Below are 23,670 nucleotides of genomic sequence, written 5' to 3'. Positions count from 1 at the left end.
AGGAGGGATAATTGCAAACACCTTATCATGATTAGCCTTCTGCTTTGAACTTTAATGACGGGCCTTCGGGAGTGTTTTAAGAGTTTACTGAAAACATCTTAAACTTTAAAGCCAAAAGAGCCGCTATGCAATATTATTGATAGTCCAAAGATGACTAAAAAATTAAAAATAATATGTACGAGAGCAGAACCCGGTTCACCAAAACAGTCAGACTGCATTTGTGAAATTGCATCACAGGATTTGTACAAACCGGCTAAAACGCACACATCAGCCTCAGGTTTGCTGCAGATATTTAGAAATGAGGGAAAACACAGCCCCTGAGCCCCAGAGCCTGCTGCCTGCAGAGCCAATTCTCACTGCTCCATCCTGAGCTTTGTCTCTGGCAATATTGCATCAGCCCCTCCTGCAGCCAGCAACGGCTCGGGGAGCTGAGCCAAAGGCAGCACGGGCAGCAGAGCAGGCACACGAGGACTTTTGGCCAAGCAGCTTACCAAGAAGAGCTCCTGGCACGCGTTCGTATCCTACAGGGGTGCAGGGCACCGATTAGCTCTGGAAGAAACGCAGTGATGAAGCGATTACTGCCGGCTGCCCTGGAAGCTGCTGACCACAGCCCGATTGCAGCTTGTCTCTGAGCCAGCAAATATTGCATCAATGCTTTAAAATTAGACTCCAGTCTGATTACAGTATAGGGACAAGATTTTAACTAACCTTTTATTATGGGAAATTTTGAAGCGTCTGCTTTACTCTCTCAAGATCATTTGAGACAAAGACTAACAGATGCTGCAGTTCCTAGAGGACTGTCTTTAATTTGTTTTTAACCCAAGCTAATGAATAGGTTTACTTATACTTTCGCAAGAATCACTTCAGACTCGGAAAACGTTAAACATTTGGAAAAGAACAAAGGTTCCCTATTTTAAAGAAACCTGAATTTTGCTGTACATAATGGGGAGTTAGACCCTGAACAGATCCTTCCCAAAGGTATGGAATCATCCAGGTCTGACAAAGCTGAAGTCCACACCTGTGAAACACAAATGGGCAACACCACGAGACTGTGACCATGCCACTGGTCTGCTGTGAAGATGGTTCCAAGTTAAGGCTGTACATGAATACATCAGAAATCAGAACAAAAAATTCCTGCCACTCGCTGGAAGCCAGGCTTTGGTATCACATGTGTGCCCTCCCCAGTTTGCAGCAGAGCCTAATCCCGGGAGAGGAGTGGCAGCTCCTAAGAGATGGGCTGCAAATTTCACAGGTGACGAGACATCCCAGTCCTGTCTTCTCTGTACTTGCACACAGGCAGAGCATGGCTGCAAACATGTGCAAGCCCACAACAGACACTCTCTTCCTACATGCACAGCATCAGCGGTCTACTGACTTCAACAGAATAGAAGAAATTGAGCCAAAAGAGGAAACAGAGGAGTTAAGAAAGGCACATGAAGACACCAATGCAGCTGCCAACAGAGCCAGGATGGGGTAATCCCTTGGATGGACATCGTCCCTGACAAAGGACAAGATGCTACTGATACAATGGGCTTTTGCTCTTTCATATCTCCATGTCAAGATTCAAATTTACTCCCCCTCTTCACGTCTACCATGTTAACTCCTGTTTACGTGTCCCATGCAAGAGTACAGACTGGGTTAGTGTCACTAAGTCCCTTACGAAAGTGGACAATGCACACAAGTATCCATCACTTCAGCCTTAGAAGCCAACAGTTGAGTTTCATATTATTCTTTGCACCACAGTGAGGACAGCTACCCAACTTCACCTCCCCAGCCCACCAGTGCTCTGTCATCCAAATTAAAAAAAAACAAAACAAAACAAAACAAAAAAAGAGCAGGCAGTGCCAGCTCTTTGCTGACGGTGGGAAATTTTTCTTTGCCACAACATTGGTTAATTAGAGAGCTGGGAAGGGCCTGGTGACAGTGCCCTCTTTGTGCTGCTTATTTATTTATTTATTTTAAAGTACAGTATGAGCTTTTTGAGAGGCCTCATGTTTTCTCTGGCTCTGAACAAATGCCATCACCCAGCACAATTAGCAGCCTGATGGGAACAAAGGACGCCAGCGCTGCCGAACCCTGAATCACATCCTGGTGGAAAACAGGGAGGAGGGGGACAGGAATCCAGGGAGTGCATAACCAGGTGTTGGAAGCGCTACAGGGGTGCCTAGAAGGAGGTGTCTGTGTTTAATTTAACACCTTGCATTGATAGGATAATGCAGGGAATAAAGGCAGGCAAGCAGAAAGTTTAGGTAGGAAGTTTATGCTGGTTGGGACACTGCTGGGAGATCCCCAAGAGCCTGCAGGTAGGAGGGAGAGATTTAGAGTGGCTCTTCCTTGGCTCCGTGCAAGTGCAGGATTGTGTGCACCCCCTGCAGAAAGAGGGGCTGGTAGCTGTCTGGCAAGCTGCAGCAGCCAGAGACAAAGAAGTGTTGGGACAAACAAAGCTCAGAGAAGCCCTGGGAAGGCAGATCCACATTCACGTTTGCTCTACCGCTTCGCTGAAATCAGGCAATTAAACTCCTGCTCCTACCTACACTCCTTCCGGATTTCTGGTATTGAAGACCTCTATTTACAGAAACGCTGCTCTAAGTTTTCCCATGCTTGTCAGAGCTACGAGCTGTATTAAGTTACTACAGCTTCCCTTACAGCTCAGTCCCTGATTCAGTTCTCTCTTTGCAGCTGTTGACAACAGCCGTGAGAACAGACCCAACTGTAACTCGGGTTTTCTCGGTGGGTCCATCTCTGCGAAGGGACTCGCAGAGCCAGCAGTCGGATGATCTGGGCACCAAAAAGACACAACTCCACCTTTCCTCCAGATGCAAAGCCATAGCAAACAGCATCTCAGCTGTAAAACTAGAAACGAGTCCCGATAATCCCAATGCCTGCTGCTGTGCCTGCTGCCAGCACACGCTCCCCACCAGCTCCTTCCACAAGCCCTGCTCCCCAGAACAACGCTCAGAGCACTTCCAAGCCAAAGCCTTCGTCTAACAGGAGCTGTTTTTCCCTAAAGCAACACCAGTTCCTTCCAAGTTGTGGTCAGATGTGACTCTGTGCTGATGGAGGCTTCCAGTGTGGTTTTTAGCTGCCTTGGGAAAGGAAAAAAGCTGTGCTGCCTAAACCCAGCTGCTTTCCTCTGGTGGAAGGCGCGTATTTCAATGCGCTGCCGTGGAACAGTAATTGTAATCGGGGTGTGAATCATTCACAAAAGTCCTTCGTTACTTACTGTGGGATCTGTCCAGAGAGAGCACTTTGCACAGTCCTGGCAGGGAGCCCCGGGCGAGCGGGGGTGTTGGCAGAAGTGGTCGTACCCGTTAATGGCAGCCCGGCAGAGGTAGCACATCTGAGCACCACAACGGCAGGACATGCGGTTGCAACCCTCCGATTTAATTAGGCCGGTCCCACACTTGTGGCATTTTCTAATTCGGGCAGCTGTCATTTTCTCTTCTCTGCAAAGCAAGAGGAGGGAGAAGAATTAGGGAAGGGGTGTTTGCAGTCACCAGCCTGTGGTAAAATTACTGTTACGCTATCCCAGTGATGCTCTAACCCCCCCCACTCCCCCGTGCACCTCTCCCCCTCCGCTTTCCTCCCACGCCATCCCCACAGTCCACTGCTGTTCCAAGGAGGTCTGGGCTCAGCTCCACTTGGAGCCAACCCATGACAACTCAAGAACAAATTAAGTGAAAGAAAGTCAATCACTGGCTGCATGCTGCAGACCCGATCCTGGTTTCCATGTGAGCCAAAATGCTGCAGCGCCAGGCTCTGGCTTGGGAGGAATTTAAGCTGTAAATCGAAGGGCCAAAGGGCACGTGGATGCTTGACTTGGCTGCAGAGAAATACAGCCCGGGAGATAAAGTTCAGGAAAAGCAAACCCTTGGCTGTCATCTGCTAGCTAGTTTTATGCTTGCCTGTTGCTCCGGCTACAAAGTTGCCACGACCATTTGTAATGATTTTATTTTAACCCTGGTTGATGCTGCAGATTTATTCGGGTTTTTTTTGTTAAACCAGTAACTGAAAAATAGTCCCATCTTTCCACACAGAGACTGGGCTTTCCCCCTTAATCTTAATATTCCCTGTATACATTTTCCCGAGGTTATTGCTTTAGGTTCAAGAGACAGGTTTTACTCTAATGAAGCACAAACGGGAATCCAGGACAAAGCACAGTCCCTGTCCCCAAGAGACATCCTGGCAGTGACACGTGCTCCAGTGCAAAGGCTCAGCTTGTGGCAGTACTATTTTGGCACAGAAATGGAGAAAAGCCTCGGTCATTTAATTAAAAGACTTTAAGAATATAAGCTGTCATCCTAAGGGCCAATTTTCTGACCGCTAGAGATCACATTACAGTTTAATTCACAACCTAGAAACGAAATCTGATGACAGAAGAGTAAAGAGACTGTTTTCACTGAGGGAAGCACAGTTCTCTGGCTGTACTGCCCTGAGAGTGGGGAAAGGTCTTCCTTAGCCAGGCATCTCCACCCAGCTACTTTAGTGGACCTGCGAAGTTAACGTACGTTTGCAAGATGACAGGGAGGTATTTTCGAGGAGAATCCCAGCAGCAAAACCAACACAGCACAGCCCCACAAACCGCTCCCTCAGCACAACCAGAGGAGCAGGGAATGGTGAGGTGGGAACTTGAGCTGCCTTGCAGCTACCCAAAGCTCCCACGCAGTTATACCTGGCATGGCCTGCCCCCAGGCATTTGGAGATATGCTAAGAATAGAGATGAAAAAAAACCCCAACTTGAGCCTGACTTTCCTCTCCGCTGCAGCTGCTCTTTCCTCCGCTACTCAACAGGATGCTGCTGATGCAGATTTTTTTTTGGAAACTTTGAGCAAGGCAGGAAGTTTGGCCTGAACTCCAGCTGTGCTTCCCTTTCCTTATGCAGGGCTTCAAAAGGAAGCTTTTATTGTATCAGGCAGACTCATCTACCCACAGCAACATTCTACTAAAGGTTTTGAAACTGGTATTTTTTTCCTTATTAGGGACATGACAACTCATTCCTCCTCTCTCTCACCCCTCTTTCCTACCGGGAAAGGAGTGGCAGAGAAGTAAGTCATATCACATTTGTAAGGATTTTGTTCTGAATTAGGGACTGCGGGATGAGCAAGCAACAGTCATTCAGCTTCCCAGTGGTGGAGCTTTCCAACCTCTACTCATGCCAGACAGGCTCTAAATCAGAGGGGAAAGGATTGGGCAATGTGGGCAAGTCCCGTTGGACTGCAGACATGCAGCTCCATGGATGAACCTTCCCTTATTTCCTAAAGGCAGAGAATCTTGTCATTTACTGCGGCAATGAGAGAGATCAAACTTCAAAAGATTTTAGGGAAACACTCAGGATTTACACCTGCGTACTTCAAAATGTGACTCTATTCTGTAACGATTCCTACAAACCAGTTAGAAACAGAGACAAGCTTCTGTAAGAAAACACATTCCCTCCCACAAAGCCAGAAAGCAGTAGCTTAGCAAACCACGCGTTGTCTCCACTCTAGATTTTCAAAGGGTAATAATGACTTACTGTGACTCAATATACTTCTTTGCCTCTGTGTAACACCTCCCTTCTTCCCCCCTCCTCCCCAAGCAACACTAATGGGGATTTCTCACCTCTGAGAAAGACCAGGTGCCAGCCTGTGAGACACCCGGGTTAGCCAGAGGAACAGGCTGGTCTGGTGACAACTCTCCCACGGTCTTGAATTACCAGCTGGATCCGCTGCCAAGGATCTTTCACAAAAAGAAATCCCACCCTGGGAGCCTTCTGACCCCTCAGCACTGACATCCCCAGGACCTCTCTGATGGAAGGTAGTGACACCCAGCAGAAGTCTGGGGCCTTTGCTAGTCACAAGAACAGAAGGGCTTCTCACCCCCTCCACACCGGAGCGTAGTGCCTAGTGCATTGCTATTATGAGTTCATCCACCCCCACCATTTTTGCCTAGTTGTGGAGTTCACTTACATGGACGTCCTGTATTTAATGTCATCCTTCTCAGCCAGCTGCTCGCAGGTGAGGTTCATGTGCTCCTTCCACAGCCCCTGGCACTTCCGACATGTTTCCTGAGGAGGATAACAAGCATTAAGGGAAAAGATGACCCAGCACACCACTAAGAGCATTAGCAATTGGAAAAATTCCCATCTCTTCCCCCACCATGCTGCAGGTTCTCAGTTGAGGATGAGGCTGGTAGTACGGTATAGAGGTCTGCAGGTCTGTCCTCTACCATATACCAGAATAAGTCCACCAAATAATGGGAGCCAAGGGTTTTTCCAAGGCACAAGAACCCAGGTACAAAATGAGCTCATAGATCCTAGTTCACCTAAAACTCATGGAACAGCTACCAAGGTACTTCCTGAAGCAGACCGCAGAGATGAAAACATGGTATTAAAGGACATTAAGTTCATCTGTTTCCTGACCAAAATCCTTCACCTTCATACAAAGAGCTTCTAGTCCAACAGGCAATGTAAAACCTTGCAGCTGCATCAAAAACTCTGCTTCGCCATGCATACAAGCAAATCCATATTACATTTTGTAAAACCTCACAAAATAAAGTTAAAGCAATTTATGTGAGTAAACAGCTTAAAAAGGCAGGATGTGGACAAATGTCCATAAACCAGAGGTGAAATATGAACAAATATTCATGAATTTAACCAGAACTGAACTAAACTTAGAGCAAGCAACTGAACTCTCCTGTTCTTGTAAACTCTTTAGCAACAAGGCTCTAATCCGGGACTGGTAAAGCTGTGTAGGCACTACTGGCAAGGGAACTTGGACTAACACTGGGGATAGAGTTGATTTTTTTGGTTGGCTGGCCAAAGAAAACATAATTTTGTTTTGGGTCAAACAAGAGATTTTCCTTTAATTTGAGGAAGATTAAAAAACATCCAGATCAAACTTGGAAAAAGTACACGTTTCACAATCCAACTGTTTCATCTTCAGAATGGCTTGGGCTCAGGCTTTTAAATCCAACTTTCTCCCCTTGGCAGGAAAACCCATATGGCTGTGAAGCATCCTCTTCCCCTCCACAGCAAAGAAGGTCCCAAAAGAGCTTTGCAGAGCTCTGGTCACACTATTAGTGAAAGACAACGATCATGGAGACAGATCTTATTTGATTGCATTACCTTCATTTTATTTTCATGAAGAAATTAGACGTTTGTATGAGATATGATAGAAGTGACTGCTTAAAGACACACGTAGGCAGCAACACTCTTTTGATCGTGAATCAGACAAACAGGATGAAGACCAAAGCTTCCAAGGAAGCCACCCCTAGGAGGTGGTGCAAAATGTTGACTTGTTTGTATTTGTGCTCGCTTGGAGATGCGTAACAGCTTGCGCTTTCATCTGGAGAATTAAAGGCTCCTCATCCTGGCTGGTAAGTTGGGCATGTTTGCAGACTGCAGGGTAAGGGCCGTACTAAGAGGAGAGCCAAGCGTGTGACTGTGTCCCAAAAGCTTTGCGATCACTTATCTTGCAAATGCACCCTTTGGCAGGCGGGCAGGCACTAGTTTTAAGGGGCAGTAAATGCCTGGTTCTATTGATCCTCATGAATCATTCATCGTATACCATGTTTTCCTGCTAAAGCTGTTAAAACAGGCACCATTTTGTGTGCATTTGTTGGCAGGCCACGTCTGGCTGTTATCAGCACGGGAGGATCAGATTTGGAGCCGTTCATGTACCTAGATGAGGACCCACCTTCCCCTTTTATTCTTGACACCTGGCCACATGCCATTCCAAGATCAAAAGCACCGTAGGTTTGGGGTTTTTTACATACATCAAGGGTTAAAAACAGTCTTTGGAGCCCTGCTACACAGAACTACTTTCACATGCCAGCAACAAAGATTTAACAGCTTTTTGCCAGAAGGGTTGGCACACTTTCCAGCCAGGAGCCTACTATTCCCAATTACTTAACTCCAGGAGCCTCCTTCGCTGCCGAGTTAGAAACGATGCCCTTCTAAAGCAGATGGTGCTGCTTACACTTTTGTACCAAGTCATTCCCTTTGCCTTTTGCTACTGCCACCATCCTCGCTTTGCATGCTGCAGCTATTTAAAAAACAATGCTCTCCCTTGAGCTGAGGCTGCTGTTACTTGCCAAACAGTTGTCTCCTACGCTCAGGAAAAGGGATTTCTGTGCAGGCGAGGAGAAAGGGAAGAGGCACGGCAGTGTAGATTCCCAAACGCACTGGGATGGCAGGAGATGGGAGGTATCTGGCTCTCTGCATTACTGTGACCACCGCACAGCGAGTGCCATCGCAGCTGCGCCCGTTCCTGGGATCCCTCCCAAGATGCGTTGGCCACAGGGAGCTGCAAACCCACGGGCAGCTCTGCCTGTTCCAAGGCACCCCGTGAAGGAGGTGTCCCCGTGGCTTCCTAACTTCACATGTCACCTGGTGCTGCCCCTGACCGAGCCACATCCCCTCCAGAACAGAGGCAGGGGAGAAATGGACAATTCGTGTGCCATTAGCAGAACTTGATGCGACTTCTCCCCTTGTTCTACCCAAGACAATGGCACAACGTCGGCAATTACAGGAACCCAAGTTGGACCCCGTCACACAAAAGTGGGGAGAAAGCCCATGGTTCAGACAAAGGTGACTGCTCCAGAGCCGTAACTGAGGCCACAGATCTCACCTGAAGAAAGTGACTTTTTAAAACATTTTTTCTCTTAGTCAGATCCAACCCACTCAGCTGATGAAGGTTTTGCATGTCTCACATGATGACAATTTCGAGCTCTACAATTTCTGCAGGGGGTTCTTTTACTTTAGAAACAGCTTTTTACTTGATAAAGAAACATACTTTGCAATTACTGCATTAATTAACCTAAACACACAGTAGGATAGCTGATTTTTTGCAACCAGCCTAGATTATTTCTATTGTAAGAGCAGCACTTGGCACTAGGACCAGCTACCGCAATATAAGGCAGTGCCTAAACCCACACAAAGAGGGAATAAGTCATTTCCAGCCCTGAAATCTTCTACTCCAAGCGTAGCAGCCAAAAATCAAGCCAGTCCAGCAAAACAAAGACCCTGCCCGACTTCTTCAGCACATTGTCCATTAGCAAACCCCGGCCTACTCACATACCTGATGTGGTACATTTTGGTTTAGTTTTAACAGCTTTTCAGCTAGATTCATCATTTCTGCACGGTGTAAATTCCATGTGTTTCTCCTGCCTTCCCCCAGCCCACTCCTCCTTGCAGGCAGGTACAGCTCACACAGCTCATGCTTCTGGTGTGAGAGGCGGTGTGTTTGCAGAAGCCTTGGCATTAGCAAATGGCTCCAAACCAGGCACGGATGCAGGAGATGAAGTATCTGCTGCCTGTTACATCTGCCTGAGCTTGGCAGGCAGCCTGGGACAGTCCATTAATGTGCCGGGCTGGGACAGCCGAGAGGAGGATGTGATGGAGAGGGTGTTTAATCGCGCACCGTAATCTCCTCACTGTACATCTGTTAGAGGTAGCGGCTCCGTTTCCTCTCGCTGGCCACCAGGAAGCAGCTGGGATTAACACAAACATGTTTGGGTTCAGGAGGATCCTTTGTTCCCAGGGTCAGCAGTACGGATACGCAGCTTTCTGTGCTCAGGGCCAGCTTGGCTAAGGGTGGCCAGTTTGCTTTTAGCACGGGCATCACAATCTTTAAATGTCCTTGTTAATTGTCCCGGCACCTAATGGAGGTAGAAGGGAGGGGTTTACATGAACCTACCACCTTCTTCAGCAGTTCTACTGGTACTAACAATGGATGCTACAGTTTTAAAACACAGCCTAAACTGTTTTTTCACTCTGCTACCTACTAAAAATAACTCTTCAAGGTCCAGTCCACATATCAGGAGGGGGAAAAAAAAAAACCAAACATCCAAGTAATCAATTTTTCCCTGCCAGTCTCCATGTCCTTTTGGCTATGAGCAGGCTGTTGTACACACTGCTGGCAATGTAGAAGCACCAGCTTTCCTGGTTTCAACCCAAACAAATGCCACATGGACAAAAACATCAGATGATACACACAGAAGAGACGGACCGACTGCCCACGGCATTCCTGCATGCCCGCTTTTCCTGTAGGAGTTTACACGAAGCCATTTACTGATTGAGCAAAATGCAAAGGGAGGCGGGGAAGCTCAACTTAAACAACAACAGGCAATGGACTGGGCTGTCATCACCGCCCTCCAGCTCTCAGCGGTGGCTCTGAGCGGAGTCCAGCTCTTGCTTTAGCTCTCCATATGCTGGTTAATTAAATCCTTTCGCCGCTGCGCCCTGCGACTCCCTGCGTCCCCCAGGAAGGGCGAGTCGCACACTCCAGCGGTCTCTGCCAGGCACACACCGGGACGTTTGCTGCTGCACTCCTTGCTAGGAGTGAGAGGGAGGTAAAACATACCCTCTATCCCTTCGATGCTCCCTGGGACGGAGCCCCAGTGATTGATTCTCTGCTTCTTCCTGCTTTTAGACACACAATAGCACAGGCTAACCTCAAAACAGGCCAAGTTTTACCCAAAAGCAGATGTGAATGCAATAGTCTTAGAATAGCACCTCAGGGCCAGTCCATACTGCGCTGGTTTAATTGAAGGGCTGCAATTCCCAACCAGGCGAGTTAATGGGAAAACAAAGAACCACACAGTCTTCCTTTCCACAAAATCTCCACTGTCCATAAAGCTGCACTGACCTTAACTAAAAATGGATGCAGAAGTAGCTAAATGAATACAACCTTTAAGCACGGATAAGCTCACATGAGCAAACTCCTTTGGGGCTGTTTCTGGGATTTCCGATGTGTTAAGCTGGGATAAAGAGGCTATAATCCAGCCCAAGGCTATCCATTTTGGTGAGAGACTCCTCTTTAGGGATGTACAAACGCCCAGCACAGGGAAGTGGGACCCCAACTCCCCAGGTACCCAACCGCCCAGTGCAGAGCACACTCCTTCCCCGGTCCCGGAGCTGCCGGCATCGCTGCACGTAACGGGCGAGAGGGGCAGCAGGTACCAACCCCAAATGCACAAAATCTGCTCAGCGTGGGGAAACGGAGGCCGTGCCTCGGATGGGTGAGGGGGCAAGGAGCATGGCCATGGGTGCAGGGGGCCGGGGGGGGGGTTGGTTTGCGGCTGCCCCCAGGGGAGCTGGGCTGGGTCCCCGAGCAAGGCTGTTCCCCGGGCAGCGCTGCCGCTCAGCGGCCACCAGCCACACCGCAGCTCCCAGCCCTGGGACAGGAAGGAGGAGATGAAAAAAAAAAAAGAAAACCTGAGGTCTCCTCTCCTTGGCACATGGATTTACTCTTGAAGGGGAAAGGTTGCAGGAAGAACTAAAGCAAAGGCCCAAGCCTTGGACTAGGCTGTAAGAATGTGCCAGGGTGTAAACATAAAGACCTACGAATGATGGAGAGTTAAAAGCTGGATAAGAAAAATATACCTTTATATCCAACACCCACCAGCAGGGCTGGTTAAAGCTTTTTATGACCACATATTAAACCCCATTACCAAAAACCATGACCCCAAGCAATGCCTCCTGTTTTGCATGATCTTGTTAAATTGAGTGTATTGTACTCGCTCCCCATCTTTAAGACACTGGAGATATGCAATGCTGTCTTGCTTCCAGAAACGCGCTGGCAGGCCGGTTCCCACGTAGGTTTGGTTATCTGTGTGAGAATCTGAGAACCAGAAACACGTGGTAACTCCCACCCAACGCTTGCCTAAGTCAGTAGGACTATCTTGTGTCTGTAATTCAGAAGTTCCTGAAAACACATATACAAAACCAAAGCAAGCTTTTCACCTCCTCAGAGCTTGACTTTAAAAGGCCAAATCAGGCGCTGGTTTGGGTGCAGTGGTTAGAAACCTCTAGAGCAAAAATATCTGCAGCCTCATGCAGTAAGTGCTGCTCAGCATCAACATCACCTTATGGCTGGTCAGAGGTGAAAACCGTGCTGGCACAAGAACTTGCTCACTGATCACATGCTTGTGTACCACAGTGTAATCAGAGTTAGAGAAACAGCTCTTTCACTGAGAAGGATCATGGTTTAATTTGGACTTGTACAAAACTTTAAAGATTTTTTTTTTTTTTTTTTTTTAATTATTTGGGATGTTTTGAAAGTAGTATTTTTGTTTCAAAGCTACTTCCTCTCAAGCTCCAGAGACGTGAAGAGTATACTAAAAGTTGCAGGCAGCAGGTTGGCTGTGTAAATGAGCACTGGAGTATTTGCATCACACATTCATCACACCAAGACCCCTTCCCCTAAACTGAGAAACAAGTGTTTCTCATAAGGATAAGCTTTCCTCCTTCAAATAACATTTTTCAGAAGCTAGTCCCCTGCCCTGAGCAGACTGATGTCGCACACAGCATCTCTCCAGTTCAGCACACTGGGGAGTTTGGATACGGCCAGGGTGGACTGGCTTTGTGACCTACCCAGAGGTGGTCACCCACCAACAGAGTCAGCCTGCAGTGCAGGTAGAGGAAACCACTGCCTGGTCACTTTATAAAATCAGGATAAATATAGTCTGTGACCTCACACCCACATCTCACACACACAGATGTCTAAATCGGTATACCTAAGGTTATATTGCTCCTTCCTAGGGCAGAAAGGTAAGAGAAATCCAGTACATGCTACTGGAAACACATCTGTAGTTCTTAACCAGTTTTTAGATCTGTTGGACTGATTGCAGATAATAGCGATATGCCTTCCCAGCCAACGTAAATAATTAAATACTAGCAGACTAGCTCAAAGCACTCAGCAGCTGACCCTCTTCCCTCTCCCCCAATGCACGTTGCCTTACCCCATTCAGCAGTGGAGATCTAAGAGGTTATCCATTTAATCCTATGCACAGCCTCACACAAAAAGGGGTGCTGCTTCCCAGAGCTGGAGCTCTAACTGATGAAATACAGCAGGGCTAAACAGCAGTGGCAGCCACTGTGGAACTGATGGGAACAATAGAGACCTTAGGAGAGGAACAGATTTAGATTTGAAGACAAGCAACCTGATTTTTAAAGGATAACTCCGGGTTACTTAAGGGGCTGCACCCAACAATATCAAGAAGGGTAAGGTGTAACAAAAGCAAGGTATCTTATTTGCAGAGGTATCTGCTAACGATGCATTGTAAGACTGAGAGTAGGAACAATTACTGAAGTTAATTCTGAAACTTCCCTCTTACACCACCACATGATAAGCAAATCCCCTCTATCACCCCGCCCCAAACACAAATCCCTACCCAGGGCTTTTCGTGGCAGGAACTGGAGAAAGCCTCCTCCAGATCTGCCCTATTTTTCTTGTGGTTCTCTCTCCCCCTACCGTCTCCCAGATTTTATTTTATTATGAAAGGATCACAGAAGGAACTCAGTTACAGATGTCCTCTCCTCCATCAACAGTTGCATGGAGACCCAGGTTTATGTAACACACCTACAAGCACTTTTAATGAGTCCCTGCAATATGGCAATTTTGATGGTAATTTAGCAGCATTAACACACTTCATTTCCAATTTAGAGCTTTTCAAACTGTACACTCTATCTACAGAAGTTAACACTCTAGGTCACTATAACACCACTACTGGGATGAGAAAAGGTGAACTGTCTGAACAGAGCAGCTATGCTGGTAAATAGCTTTAGTCTGGGTACAAATACACCCTCAGGAACTGGGCAAGTACAGCTTGCTTTGCCATGGAAATTAAACCCAAATAAGGGGGAAACCCTGAAGTAAGATGCTCTTAGCTTTAAACTGACCACAGTAAAACTAAATAAGAAGTGTTGGGGAGCTAGCAAGGATAAAGAAAAATGAAGACAAAGTGACACCTGGCCTCCTTGAAATCAAGTTTCAGATGATTTATTGTTTTAATGCCTGTGTGGTACAGTTACTTCTTACCTGCCGCTCCTCACAAGAGCTCTGTGCAGACAGTAAGAGAACAGCTCTGCAGCTCCTGAACCGAGCCACACAGCACAAGAGCCACAGCAGCCAGCCTTGTAACTACAGTATTTATAGCTATAGTATTTACAGCAGATAAATTGAAAATGGCCCTCTGAACTGCTAACCTCCATCTTCCAAATTCACCAATGTGACAGTGAGTCATACGCAGCTCATTTGCTACGCTAAAATAAGCTAGTGGTAAAACCAAAGTCGATGGCCTGCACCAGCAGCCTGCTGAAAGTTCCTGGTGAGAAAAAGTGCTGTGAGAGATTTTAAAAAGTCAAAACCACCGAGAAGTGCTGCGTGATGGAATAGTTTACACCTGAAGCTCCAGTGCAGACATGCACTGGATCTCCTCCTGCATCACAAAAGCTATTCAGATGCCTGTTCAAAACAATAATAATTAAAAAAGATATCAAGCAAATGAGTATGCATCAAAATAAAACCAAATAAACTACTGAAAACGAATCAGGGAAATAGATGTGTCGACAACTCACCAATTCCTCTTTCAGAGCCCCCAGATGATGCTTCCATTCCCTCTGTACCTAGAGCACCCACCAGCCCATCCTAACACCAGCTGGGCCTGGGTTTTTGTTTGGTGCAGAGGTGGCAAAGAAACCTCAAAACTGCAATTTGGGGGTGGTTTTTCAAGCCCTGCTAAGTCTGTTTGGCCCTGCAGCTTCGGTAGATGCAACGTGCCCCCCCAGGACTTCAGAGATCAGTGGGACATTGAGAAGGAGATGCAGTGAGACAAGTGATATCTAAAACCATCAGGCACAGGCTGCAGTGATCCAAAGTGTTTCTTACCCGAAGCACGCCTTGCAACAGGGGAAAACACCAGCTCCAGCCCTTGCCAGGTGTAGGCTGTCACATCCCCGCAGGCCACTGAGCCAGCACCGTGTGAATGAACAGGGGTATTTTGCAGGCAGGACCGTACCAGCCTTGAGGCTTTGAAATAACAGAGGGATGCCCAGTGCACACCCTGCAAACCTGCCAGCCCCGGCGAGGAGCGCGGCGGAGGGGATACAGAGATCTGAGGCCATCATGCAAAATGCCTGCTCACCCCCAGAGCAGGTCTTGAGCAAAGCTGATCAACCATCGAAGACGGGCAGGTTAAGAACGGTGGTGCTGCGACAGCCTGCCTAACAAGGGTAGCTCAGGACGCATTTGTCTTCTAATTGGAAGAGTTGTTTAATCTGTGATTTAATTTTCATTTAAATCATATAATCCCTTTCAATTAACCTTTTTTTTTTTTAATAGTCACAGAAAAATATGGGGCTTCGAAGCACTTTGGAATAAGAGAAAGACCACCTTGGATCTGCAGACATCAAAGCTAAACCTAGTTAGCAATTCCAAGGGGAGCCTCTCCACCTGCACCAGCTCTGAAACAAAAGCTGGTAATCCAGCAAGACAGGCTCACTTCCGCACAATCATGTAAGACCAGGCAAGAGGCAGGGAAAATGAGACTGAAAACAACACCTCGAACTCCAAAGTATTTGTTCAGTGCCACGCAGAACACGGCCCATCGCAACAGAAGTGAGATGGGAAGAGCGTGCCACAACACTCGGTGTTGTGAAACCCCAAGGCAAGCAGTTCCCTTTCTGCTACACTTAAAAACACTGATCAGAAAGACTGGTTCCCCTCTTCCCCCCCCTGCTTCAGAAGGGCACACAAGTTTAATGAAGCACACTGTTCAACTATTTGCATGGCATGACTTGTCTACAAACCAGAATGTTGCAAGCCTGTTTTCTGTAAAAGAAAAAAAAATAAAAGGCACCATCTACCTCATCTCCAGGGATCTGTTTGAGACCCAGAAGTCATTCCCAAGTAGCAACAGTCATTTCTGCCACAACCCAACCACAATGGCAAACCAAACTGGAATATTTCATGTTGTATTGCTGCCATCCATTCAGTTTCGAGGAGAGAATCCTGGCTGGTTCAGGAGAAGGGAAGCCATCCTACCACCTGGGCCACCAAGGAATGCTGCTCCTGTTGCAAGATGTGAGCACCCAGTGGACCCCTCTTTACCACATGCAGACCATCTCCCTCCTCCTACACCCATACAGGAAGAAAAAAATTAAAGGGACTACAAGTACAGAGTGCTCTGGTATGGTTGAATGCAGGTAAGGATCAAGACTGGTGCTTTGGGGGTTACCTTATCAAAAGGATGGATTATTAAGTTATGCTGTACATGCAGTTCCTCCAAAAGGATTAAGTATGATACTCTCAGAGGGGTATGAACCACAGACAAAAATGCAGAGTGTGGGATACCGAAAGATTAAATCAAAAATTTTGGCAGTACAAGTGAAGTATTTAGAAACAAGGATGGTTTCGGCCATTTCCCCAGCCTCAGAGCAGCTTACAGATCCTGTTCTCATTTTCCTGGCACCTGTATTGTAAAGATGAGGAAGGAAAAAGAAAAAACAAACCAACCCCAAAAACCAGTGTGATCACAAACACACCATCATTAAAGCAGAGTTGAAGAATATGCGGATGCATATACTGAAAGCCATTTCCAAACTGCTTCCCCAACATGTGCGGAAGCATTTAGCTCCTACTGACTAGTTAGTAACCCTGGAGAAGAGGTTTTCTGTGTCAGCAAAACCTGCTTCCCTTCCTACAGTCAACCACCGAGGAATGGAGATTCAAGACACCTTTGTCCAAAAGAGAAGCCCCAGCCATACACCTGCAACTGGAAGTGGTGATCTAGTGAGGGGTGGCTGGAATTAAACACCAGAGACATAACAGACGGAGATGGTTGCGTAAGTCCATGTCCACAGCTCACTTTGAATGTCCAACTCATTTATTTGTTCAAAGGTGCAAACAGCAAACAACAGAATCATAACAGAAATAACAACCAGTTGGAACAGAATAAGAAAAGAATGGTCTTTCAGCCGCCTGCCAGAGGAAAGAGCGGGGGAGCCTGTAAATAAAACATTTTATTTAGATCAGCAGCTACTGGAAGCAATAGAGGCTCACGGGCAGTTCCGGCAGCACCATGACAGGCTCTCCTAGCCAGTTACTTTTTCCTCCTAATTTCAGAGCTTAAGTGCTGAATAAGAACCAAAACTAAAGTGGCAGCCAACAGGTTTTGCAGGAAGAAACAAGAGCTGTACCACTTAAAAATCGAGCAGTTTAACCGATTGCCAAATGAGCCATTTGCATTAACGGCGTGAAACAGGATATGAAGCACTTTGTAGCAAGAAACAGGAGGTTCACTTTATTAGAAAAATACTTTTAAGGTTCAAATTCATCGAACCATTTGCAGCTGGATGATTTGTAAAAGACATTATGGGCTGACAAAGCTGGCTTCTGCCTTACCAACACCATCAGCAATTACCACCCAGAGGGACATTACCTGTTCCCAGCTAATGAACGAAGACAGTGCCAAGTGTCAGGCACAAAGACCACATTAACTGCTGTGGAAAATGGCTCTCTAGGGTCCAGGAAGAAAACTATTCTGAGACTTCCGTAAGAGGCCAAGACATTTTGCTTGGTGTAAAGGACTGAAGGTGATTGTCAAAAAGAAGTGGACATTGTCCTCCTATGCTTATCTAGATTCAATCAATCAGAGTTATCTAGACTCAACCAGACTATCTGAAAACCATCCTAGGTTTGGACTAGATAAACTTCTCCCCGGGAAATTAAGTAGAGTCACAATTCCTAATTGCTGTCTGAAGCAACAGGACTGGAAATCTAAGGCACCCCTCAAGCAAACAAAACTGGCACCTCCGGGTAGATGTTGTAACTTGGTTTATTTTAGCCTAGAATTTAGTATGTCGCAAATCACATCCCCACCCATTCTGAGCTGGTAGGACCAGCCCCTTCCCCCTGCCTGACTTCTCGCTTCCACTTCTGACCCAGGATTTTATTGCAAAGGGAAACCAGCATTATTGGCCATAAAAGGAAAAGACCCATCTGTCACATTTCTGCAGAGGGGAGTCAACGAGGAGGAACTTCAGTGACTTCCTTAAAACTCCGGAAACACCAGTGGCCACTGCCACCCCCCCCCAGCAGGATTAAAGAGCTTTCTCCCACTTCTGTCAGGGATGCACATGGGCAATGACACCAGACTGTGGAGAAGCACAGATGTCTCATTTTAAAGGAAGACAAAAGGGGAGAGAAAAAACCAAACCAAACCAAACCAAACAAACCCCACAAAAGACAGCAGCAAACAGGCAGAGTCGGGCAGTGTTCAGGGAGCTCTGCCCTGGGCTCCTGCGCGTGGTCCGGGAAGCCTCTGCGGGGACACTTCAAATTCACAATGCACCGTTTCACCAGGTGACCCAATATGCTCCTTTCCATGCAACCCTACTCACGTATCTGCCGGAAAACGATGCTTAGCAAGCTAAGAATTTCATTTAAATCAGGAATGCATTTAGCCTTCTGATTAGGGCATGTTTGTGTTTGCTTAGCAGACCCCTACGTTTCTTCCATCGGGTATTATTCCAAATTCCTGAGCTTAAATGTAGACACGCTCAATCCAAAAATAAGAGCAGTCAGAAGTGATTTTATTCAGGAACAGTAACTTTGCTTTCATGCTTCTTTTTTTTTTTTTAATTAAAAAGTATTATCTTACCTTTACACCATTAAACACAGCCATAGTTAAACCCACTTACACAAAGGTGAAGGACAAGTGATGCTGCACTGAAAACTGCTCACTGGCTGGGATCAGCACTTTACACCTTCCATTTCAGATGCATCAACAACAAAAGCTGACAGGACAATTTCATCTGTTTGGCCCTAGTTTCACTTTCAGAATCACATAAAACAATGCAGACGTATTGGGTGGATACCACAAAACTGATTATGATTCCAGAAGTAAAAATGAACCCAAGTTTCAGTTTGTCAAGTCTTATTAAAGGAGATGATGTCTACACAATGGCATCTGCGGAAGAAAAGTCGGTGTAATGCTCGTGGGGCACATTAAGATCCCAAGACATCCCGTACTACAGTTTTTTGGGGGGAGGTTGCTATTTCCAAGGAAACTATGTAGTTGGAGCTTTATGTTAAAAAGGCATTTTAGAGAAAGTCAAAGAATCACCGCTTTGTACTTGCAATGTCTCCAAGTTTCTTCCCTACTGTGGTTCCCACATGCATGACTGGTGCATTCCCATCATCCCAGCACCAGCCTCTCAAACCAGAAGACTTCCAGCAAGAAGGGAGCCAGACAACAGTAAAGGATCCGTGTCCTTCCCCTTTAAACCAAAGGAAATATTGCTCTGTCTCACACCAGACCTTAGGACAAGCTGCTTCACTCTGAGCATCTCCCAAACGACTCCCAGTTGCTCTCCAGAGAAAGTCTCATTTGCAGAGTCCCCAGGACCACTTCCAGTATTTATCCTAAGTTTTGTTTAGCCTCGTACAGGTGCATAAGCTTAACCTTTGGTAACACACACGCTACAACTGAGTACCATTGTGAAATGGTTTAGTGTGGCGGTTTAGAAGCTGCCTGGCAGCCAGCGTGAGCAGCTATTGAGATCCTCAACCCGCTCCCCCCTTCTGAAATATATAAACACTACTACTTGACCTCCCAGGAGTGCAAAGAGGATATACTATAACAGAAAACCCACAAAACCGTCACTTTTTGGTTTTAGCCACCATTCTGGAACCTCTCCCTTTGAAGAGCAGCTTTTTAGAACAAGCCTGAAAAACACCTTGTCTTATGGGAGAGTCTTGTTACAGGACAGACAAACAAAAGAAAGTTAGCCTCCCCAAGACACAATAAAGCACCAAAATTAAATACAGATCAGATTGACATCAGACAGACATCAGACAGCTTCAGGCTGCAAGGTTTCTTTGGGTGTATTGTTTAAAACATTCTTCTTAAATCAGATCTTCACTACCCATTAAGCACTTGGCCGGTTGTGGGTCCCACTGCTAAACCTGGTGCTGATGTCCCCTTGCAAGCAAGCCAGAGGGCTGTGAGCTACTCCAACAATTTCCAAAGCCAATTTAGGGAAGAGTCTCAGCCCACATCATACTCAGAGAAAAAAAAAAAATAGCAGGTACAATACCTCATTTTACCGTTTTCAGATGCAAAACCTCACAAAGCTTTTTTTGACATGAGGCTGCTAAAAATAACTCATCCTTAAAGAGTCCTGTTATTTTTATACAGTCACAAGAATCACTGGATTGCTTCTAATTATCCCATCCTTCCTTGGAATTTCTATTTGTGCTTAACAAGACACAACAGGCTGCCTCACCAGTGCAATCATCGCACATCTTGAATTACAGGCAACTGGGCAAGTTGAGTTTCTCCTTGTGAACAATTTTAGGAGAACAACAGTTAAAAAAAAGTTAGGTTTACTGTGGTCCTTGTATTCTATGTTAAAAAGGGACAAGCTTACAGTTAGGTGCCAGATCAAAGTAGAAACAGATCTTACACCGGCCATATTTGAAAACAAAACTAGTTTCTAATATGGATTCACAGCAGGATTAGAAGTGTTCCACCTAAACAGGATCAACAAGGAGATTCCTAAAAAGCCCCCAGAGTGGGACTAGGTCTATTGGACTTTGCTATCTTTACTGTAAATACATCCTTACCACTTCTGGCTTGCAGGGGACATTTACTTTCCCCCAGACAGTGGTAATACGGAGGAATCTGCTCTAGGCATAACAGAAATATAAATAGTTGGCCATCTGCACTGCGCCCGGCTGTACCAGACTGGCAGCTGTATCTTTGCTGGGGAGCACGCTATCAGTGCACAGTCCCTGCTCTCCCAGTATCTCCCATGGTGCGAGTCAGCAGTCAACTATTACTGGAACTCATTACTGCACGTCCAAATATTTGCATGGAAAACTTGCTGGACGCTTACTCATAGGATGCTTGGCTCCTGCGCAATCATTTTAAGGCTCCTTTCAACACCCAAGGGGAAAAACATTTCCAGAATTAGCACCTACAGCCCCACGTTTTTCTAGCAAGCTGCATCTACTTGAAACTAGAATTCACACCATATTTCAACGGCCATTATTTCACACTACTTTTTTTTTTTCCTCCTTTGAAAAACACGATGCTCTTATCTGAAGAGTCATCCATTGCGATTTGTATTGCCATGGCAACACAACTCACTCCCCTGCCCCAAACCCCGTCCCCGAGTCTCATTGTGTTCATTTACCAGACGGGCACGCAGCACGCTGCATACAGATGAACGGCACCTCTCAAAGTGGTCTCAGGCCTCCTCTCCCTGCAGCTGTACTGACACACCTCCTGCTACGGGGACAGAATTGCAGCAGAAGGGAAAGAGTCTTAGTAAGTCAAATTTCTCTATTCAGACAAAGAGATAAACTTTATTAGTACAAGGCTTTTTTGTAGTATGTACAACTATACTGGTTCAAATGAAGAGACGAGGTTCATAACCTGTCTGAGAGATACAAGAAAAAAAAAATATTTAGAGCAGGTGTAAGAGGGTTTTCTAATGCAGCTTGGACACACTGGCAAAGAAAAAGGGGAAGATCGTTCCACAAAGGAGCGTACTCAAGAACAGGGCTCTGGAGCCCTCTTATGGCAGCTTGCTTTCAGCTCCCTCGGAGCAAAATCCCACATATTCCTCATAGTATCTCTGTGTAGACGAGGCTGTAATGCCATTGAGATAGGGTGGAAAAGAACATCGTCGGGCTGAGAGTGAGCTTTGATAATACAAGCATTAAAAATCCACACTTCCAGCTACTTGACTGCTCCTGATGTGTGTGCAAAGACTGGACAACACCCACATTTAAAGGGGGTGACAGAAAACAGCGAGACCAACCTCCTCCAAAGCTGAGGTGTTGCTTTAGCAATAGAAATGCATGAGGGGTGCTAAGGAAATTATTAAATCTACTGTTCCATGACTAACAACCGCTCCATAGGGATGCCAGGCTGCCCAGTGCCATGCAGAAATGCCGGACTGGTATCATCCCAATCCCTTCTTGACTTCTCCAGGTCAGTAAGGTCTGACAGAGTCACAGAGCACAGTTATCAGTGGGTCAAAATCTCTGCCCAGCAGATGCTTGAGGAGCACGCAGTGAGGAGATGGCTTGTTGCTGGCAGGGAAGAGCCTGGCTGCTGGGCTCCGAAGGGGTTACAAAGATTCAACAGCAGGGAAATATTTATGGAGGAAAGATGCTGAGCTGTGCATATTTCTCAGGCTGGAGATGGTTTTAATTTACCTCTTGCAAAGGCTGTGATTATTTGCTGCTGGTTTTTGTTGAAAGCAACTATTTCAGGCTCACTTGCTCCCTCTGGTGTCACAGCCCTGCAGCTAATTCAGAATAAAACACTCCACAAAACCACACAAACTACAAGGAATCCTGTTGTTTTTTCGCCCCCACTCTCCAGGAAAAAGGGGGCAATACTTATAACCATTAGCAATTACTATGGCCTTGCCAGGCATGAAGCATTCTTTCACTACAGGATGCTAGCAACATTACAAATATCTCCTAGAGTTTAGAGCTACAGCTAGAAAGAGTGTCCTCTTTTCCAGCTCTCCCCTTTGGAGACTGGTCTCTGCCTGACTTTAGCTGAACTGCAGCACCCACCATGCTCCTCACCAGGTCTTCCTCCGCAGCAGCCCCCAAGGGCATGCTGCTATTAAAAAAAAAAATCTTAGTTTAGACCTTTTTATGAGCAGAGCAATTTTAAAATTAGGAAAGTATCCTCACTATTAGCTAGACTGGAGTCTGGCACCTGATCCCTTTGGGACTAGAAGCCATACCTTGTTAGCCCTCTCGTGTCACTCCCCAAACTCCAGAAACCTGCACAGCCTCACAGACAAAAAGGAATCAGTCTTCACCACAATTAAAACTATTGCCTCCCAACTAATATTGCCTGCCAGGCATTTAATAAATGTGACCTTGCTAGCTCTTCTGCTTCTTCTTTCCAGCCTCAAGCTGCTCCTCCTCTGCTTTGCCATTACGTTTCTTCTCCTTCTCTCGTTACCACGTTGCTGTATGATGCTGCTATATCACCGAGGGCAAAAGACACCGACTGGTCCTTGTCCCCTCTTTTTCCCTTTTTGACTTGCAGCTGCTCTCCCCATCCTCACCCTGGGGGATGCTTCACATAGAGGCTGCCCAGCCCCTGTGTCTCTCCCTGCACCCTCACTAACATGCAGCAGCATCAGCTGCCTCTTGCCTCTTCCCCACGCCAGCAGCAGCATCTTATCCACCCCGCCAGAATCCCTTCAGCCCACATCAGCAAGGTTTCTATGCTCTCTTCATAATGTATCTACCCCACTTCATATTTTTGGATTAATACATACCTTGAAGGGAACCATAAATATTTGCCTGGATTTTCTGTTAATCTCACTATGACACAGCTATTAGGATTACTGGAGTGTGGGTTGATAAGCAATGGAGTGGAGTGCTGGAGTGTTTCAGGAGATGACAGTAACATTTTGCTGTGTTTTACTGATGTGGATGCCTTGGTGACTTGCGCTAATCCACTTGGAAAATTACTATAAGAGAATAAAGAGTCTTAAAATATGAAGTGGGAGGTGGAGTGCTGCAAAGAGGAGTTTATTTCCAGACCAGTCTTTTCTAAGTACATACATAAACATCTGTATTCAATGCTAAGTGGAGAGTCACAAACAGAACCATGCAGAGAACCACCCAGAGCAGGACCTTCCTGTACACCCACATCCATGTGCATCATTCAGTAGCAGGACAAGTTGAGAAACCCTAGTTTATAGCATAATCTTTCTCCCAGTATATATGTACAGAAACGACTACCTTCAGCCTGGAACAACAGCCATCTAACAAACCACCACGCCAAAATGAAGGCTGTTTTGCAGAGTTCGGGTCAAACGTAGAGTTTTATATGCAGCGATTACCTGCAGCTCTTTTCATACAG

At 46.3% G+C, this 23,670-nt stretch overlaps 1 protein-coding gene across 6 annotated transcripts in view; it reads right to left on the bottom strand.

The window, feature by feature from the left end:
- The window catches only part of RNF216 (ring finger protein 216), an 81,606-nt gene that overhangs the window by 9,311 nt on the left and 48,625 nt on the right, over positions 1 to 23,670 (bottom strand). For all 6 annotated transcript variants that reach the window (XM_032989049.2, XM_042798720.1, XM_042798719.1 and 3 more), the window contains 2 exons: positions 5,946 to 6,043; positions 3,224 to 3,446 (listed from right to left, as the gene is read on the bottom strand). In XM_032989049.2, the coding sequence (XP_032844940.1) occupies positions 3,224 to 3,446; positions 5,946 to 6,043 (321 nt within the window). The remainder of the gene's footprint in view (positions 1 to 3,223; positions 3,447 to 5,945; positions 6,044 to 23,670) is intronic.

This window comes from Tyto alba, unplaced genomic scaffold (assembly GCF_018691265.1).
Source record: "Tyto alba isolate M040663 unplaced genomic scaffold, T.alba_DEE_v4.0 Super-Scaffold_28, whole genome shotgun sequence".
Classification (NCBI taxonomy): Eukaryota; Metazoa; Chordata; class Aves; order Strigiformes; family Tytonidae; genus Tyto; species Tyto alba.
The sequence above is the reverse complement of the archived record's forward strand: the minus strand, read 5'-3'. Positions and strand labels throughout refer to the sequence as shown.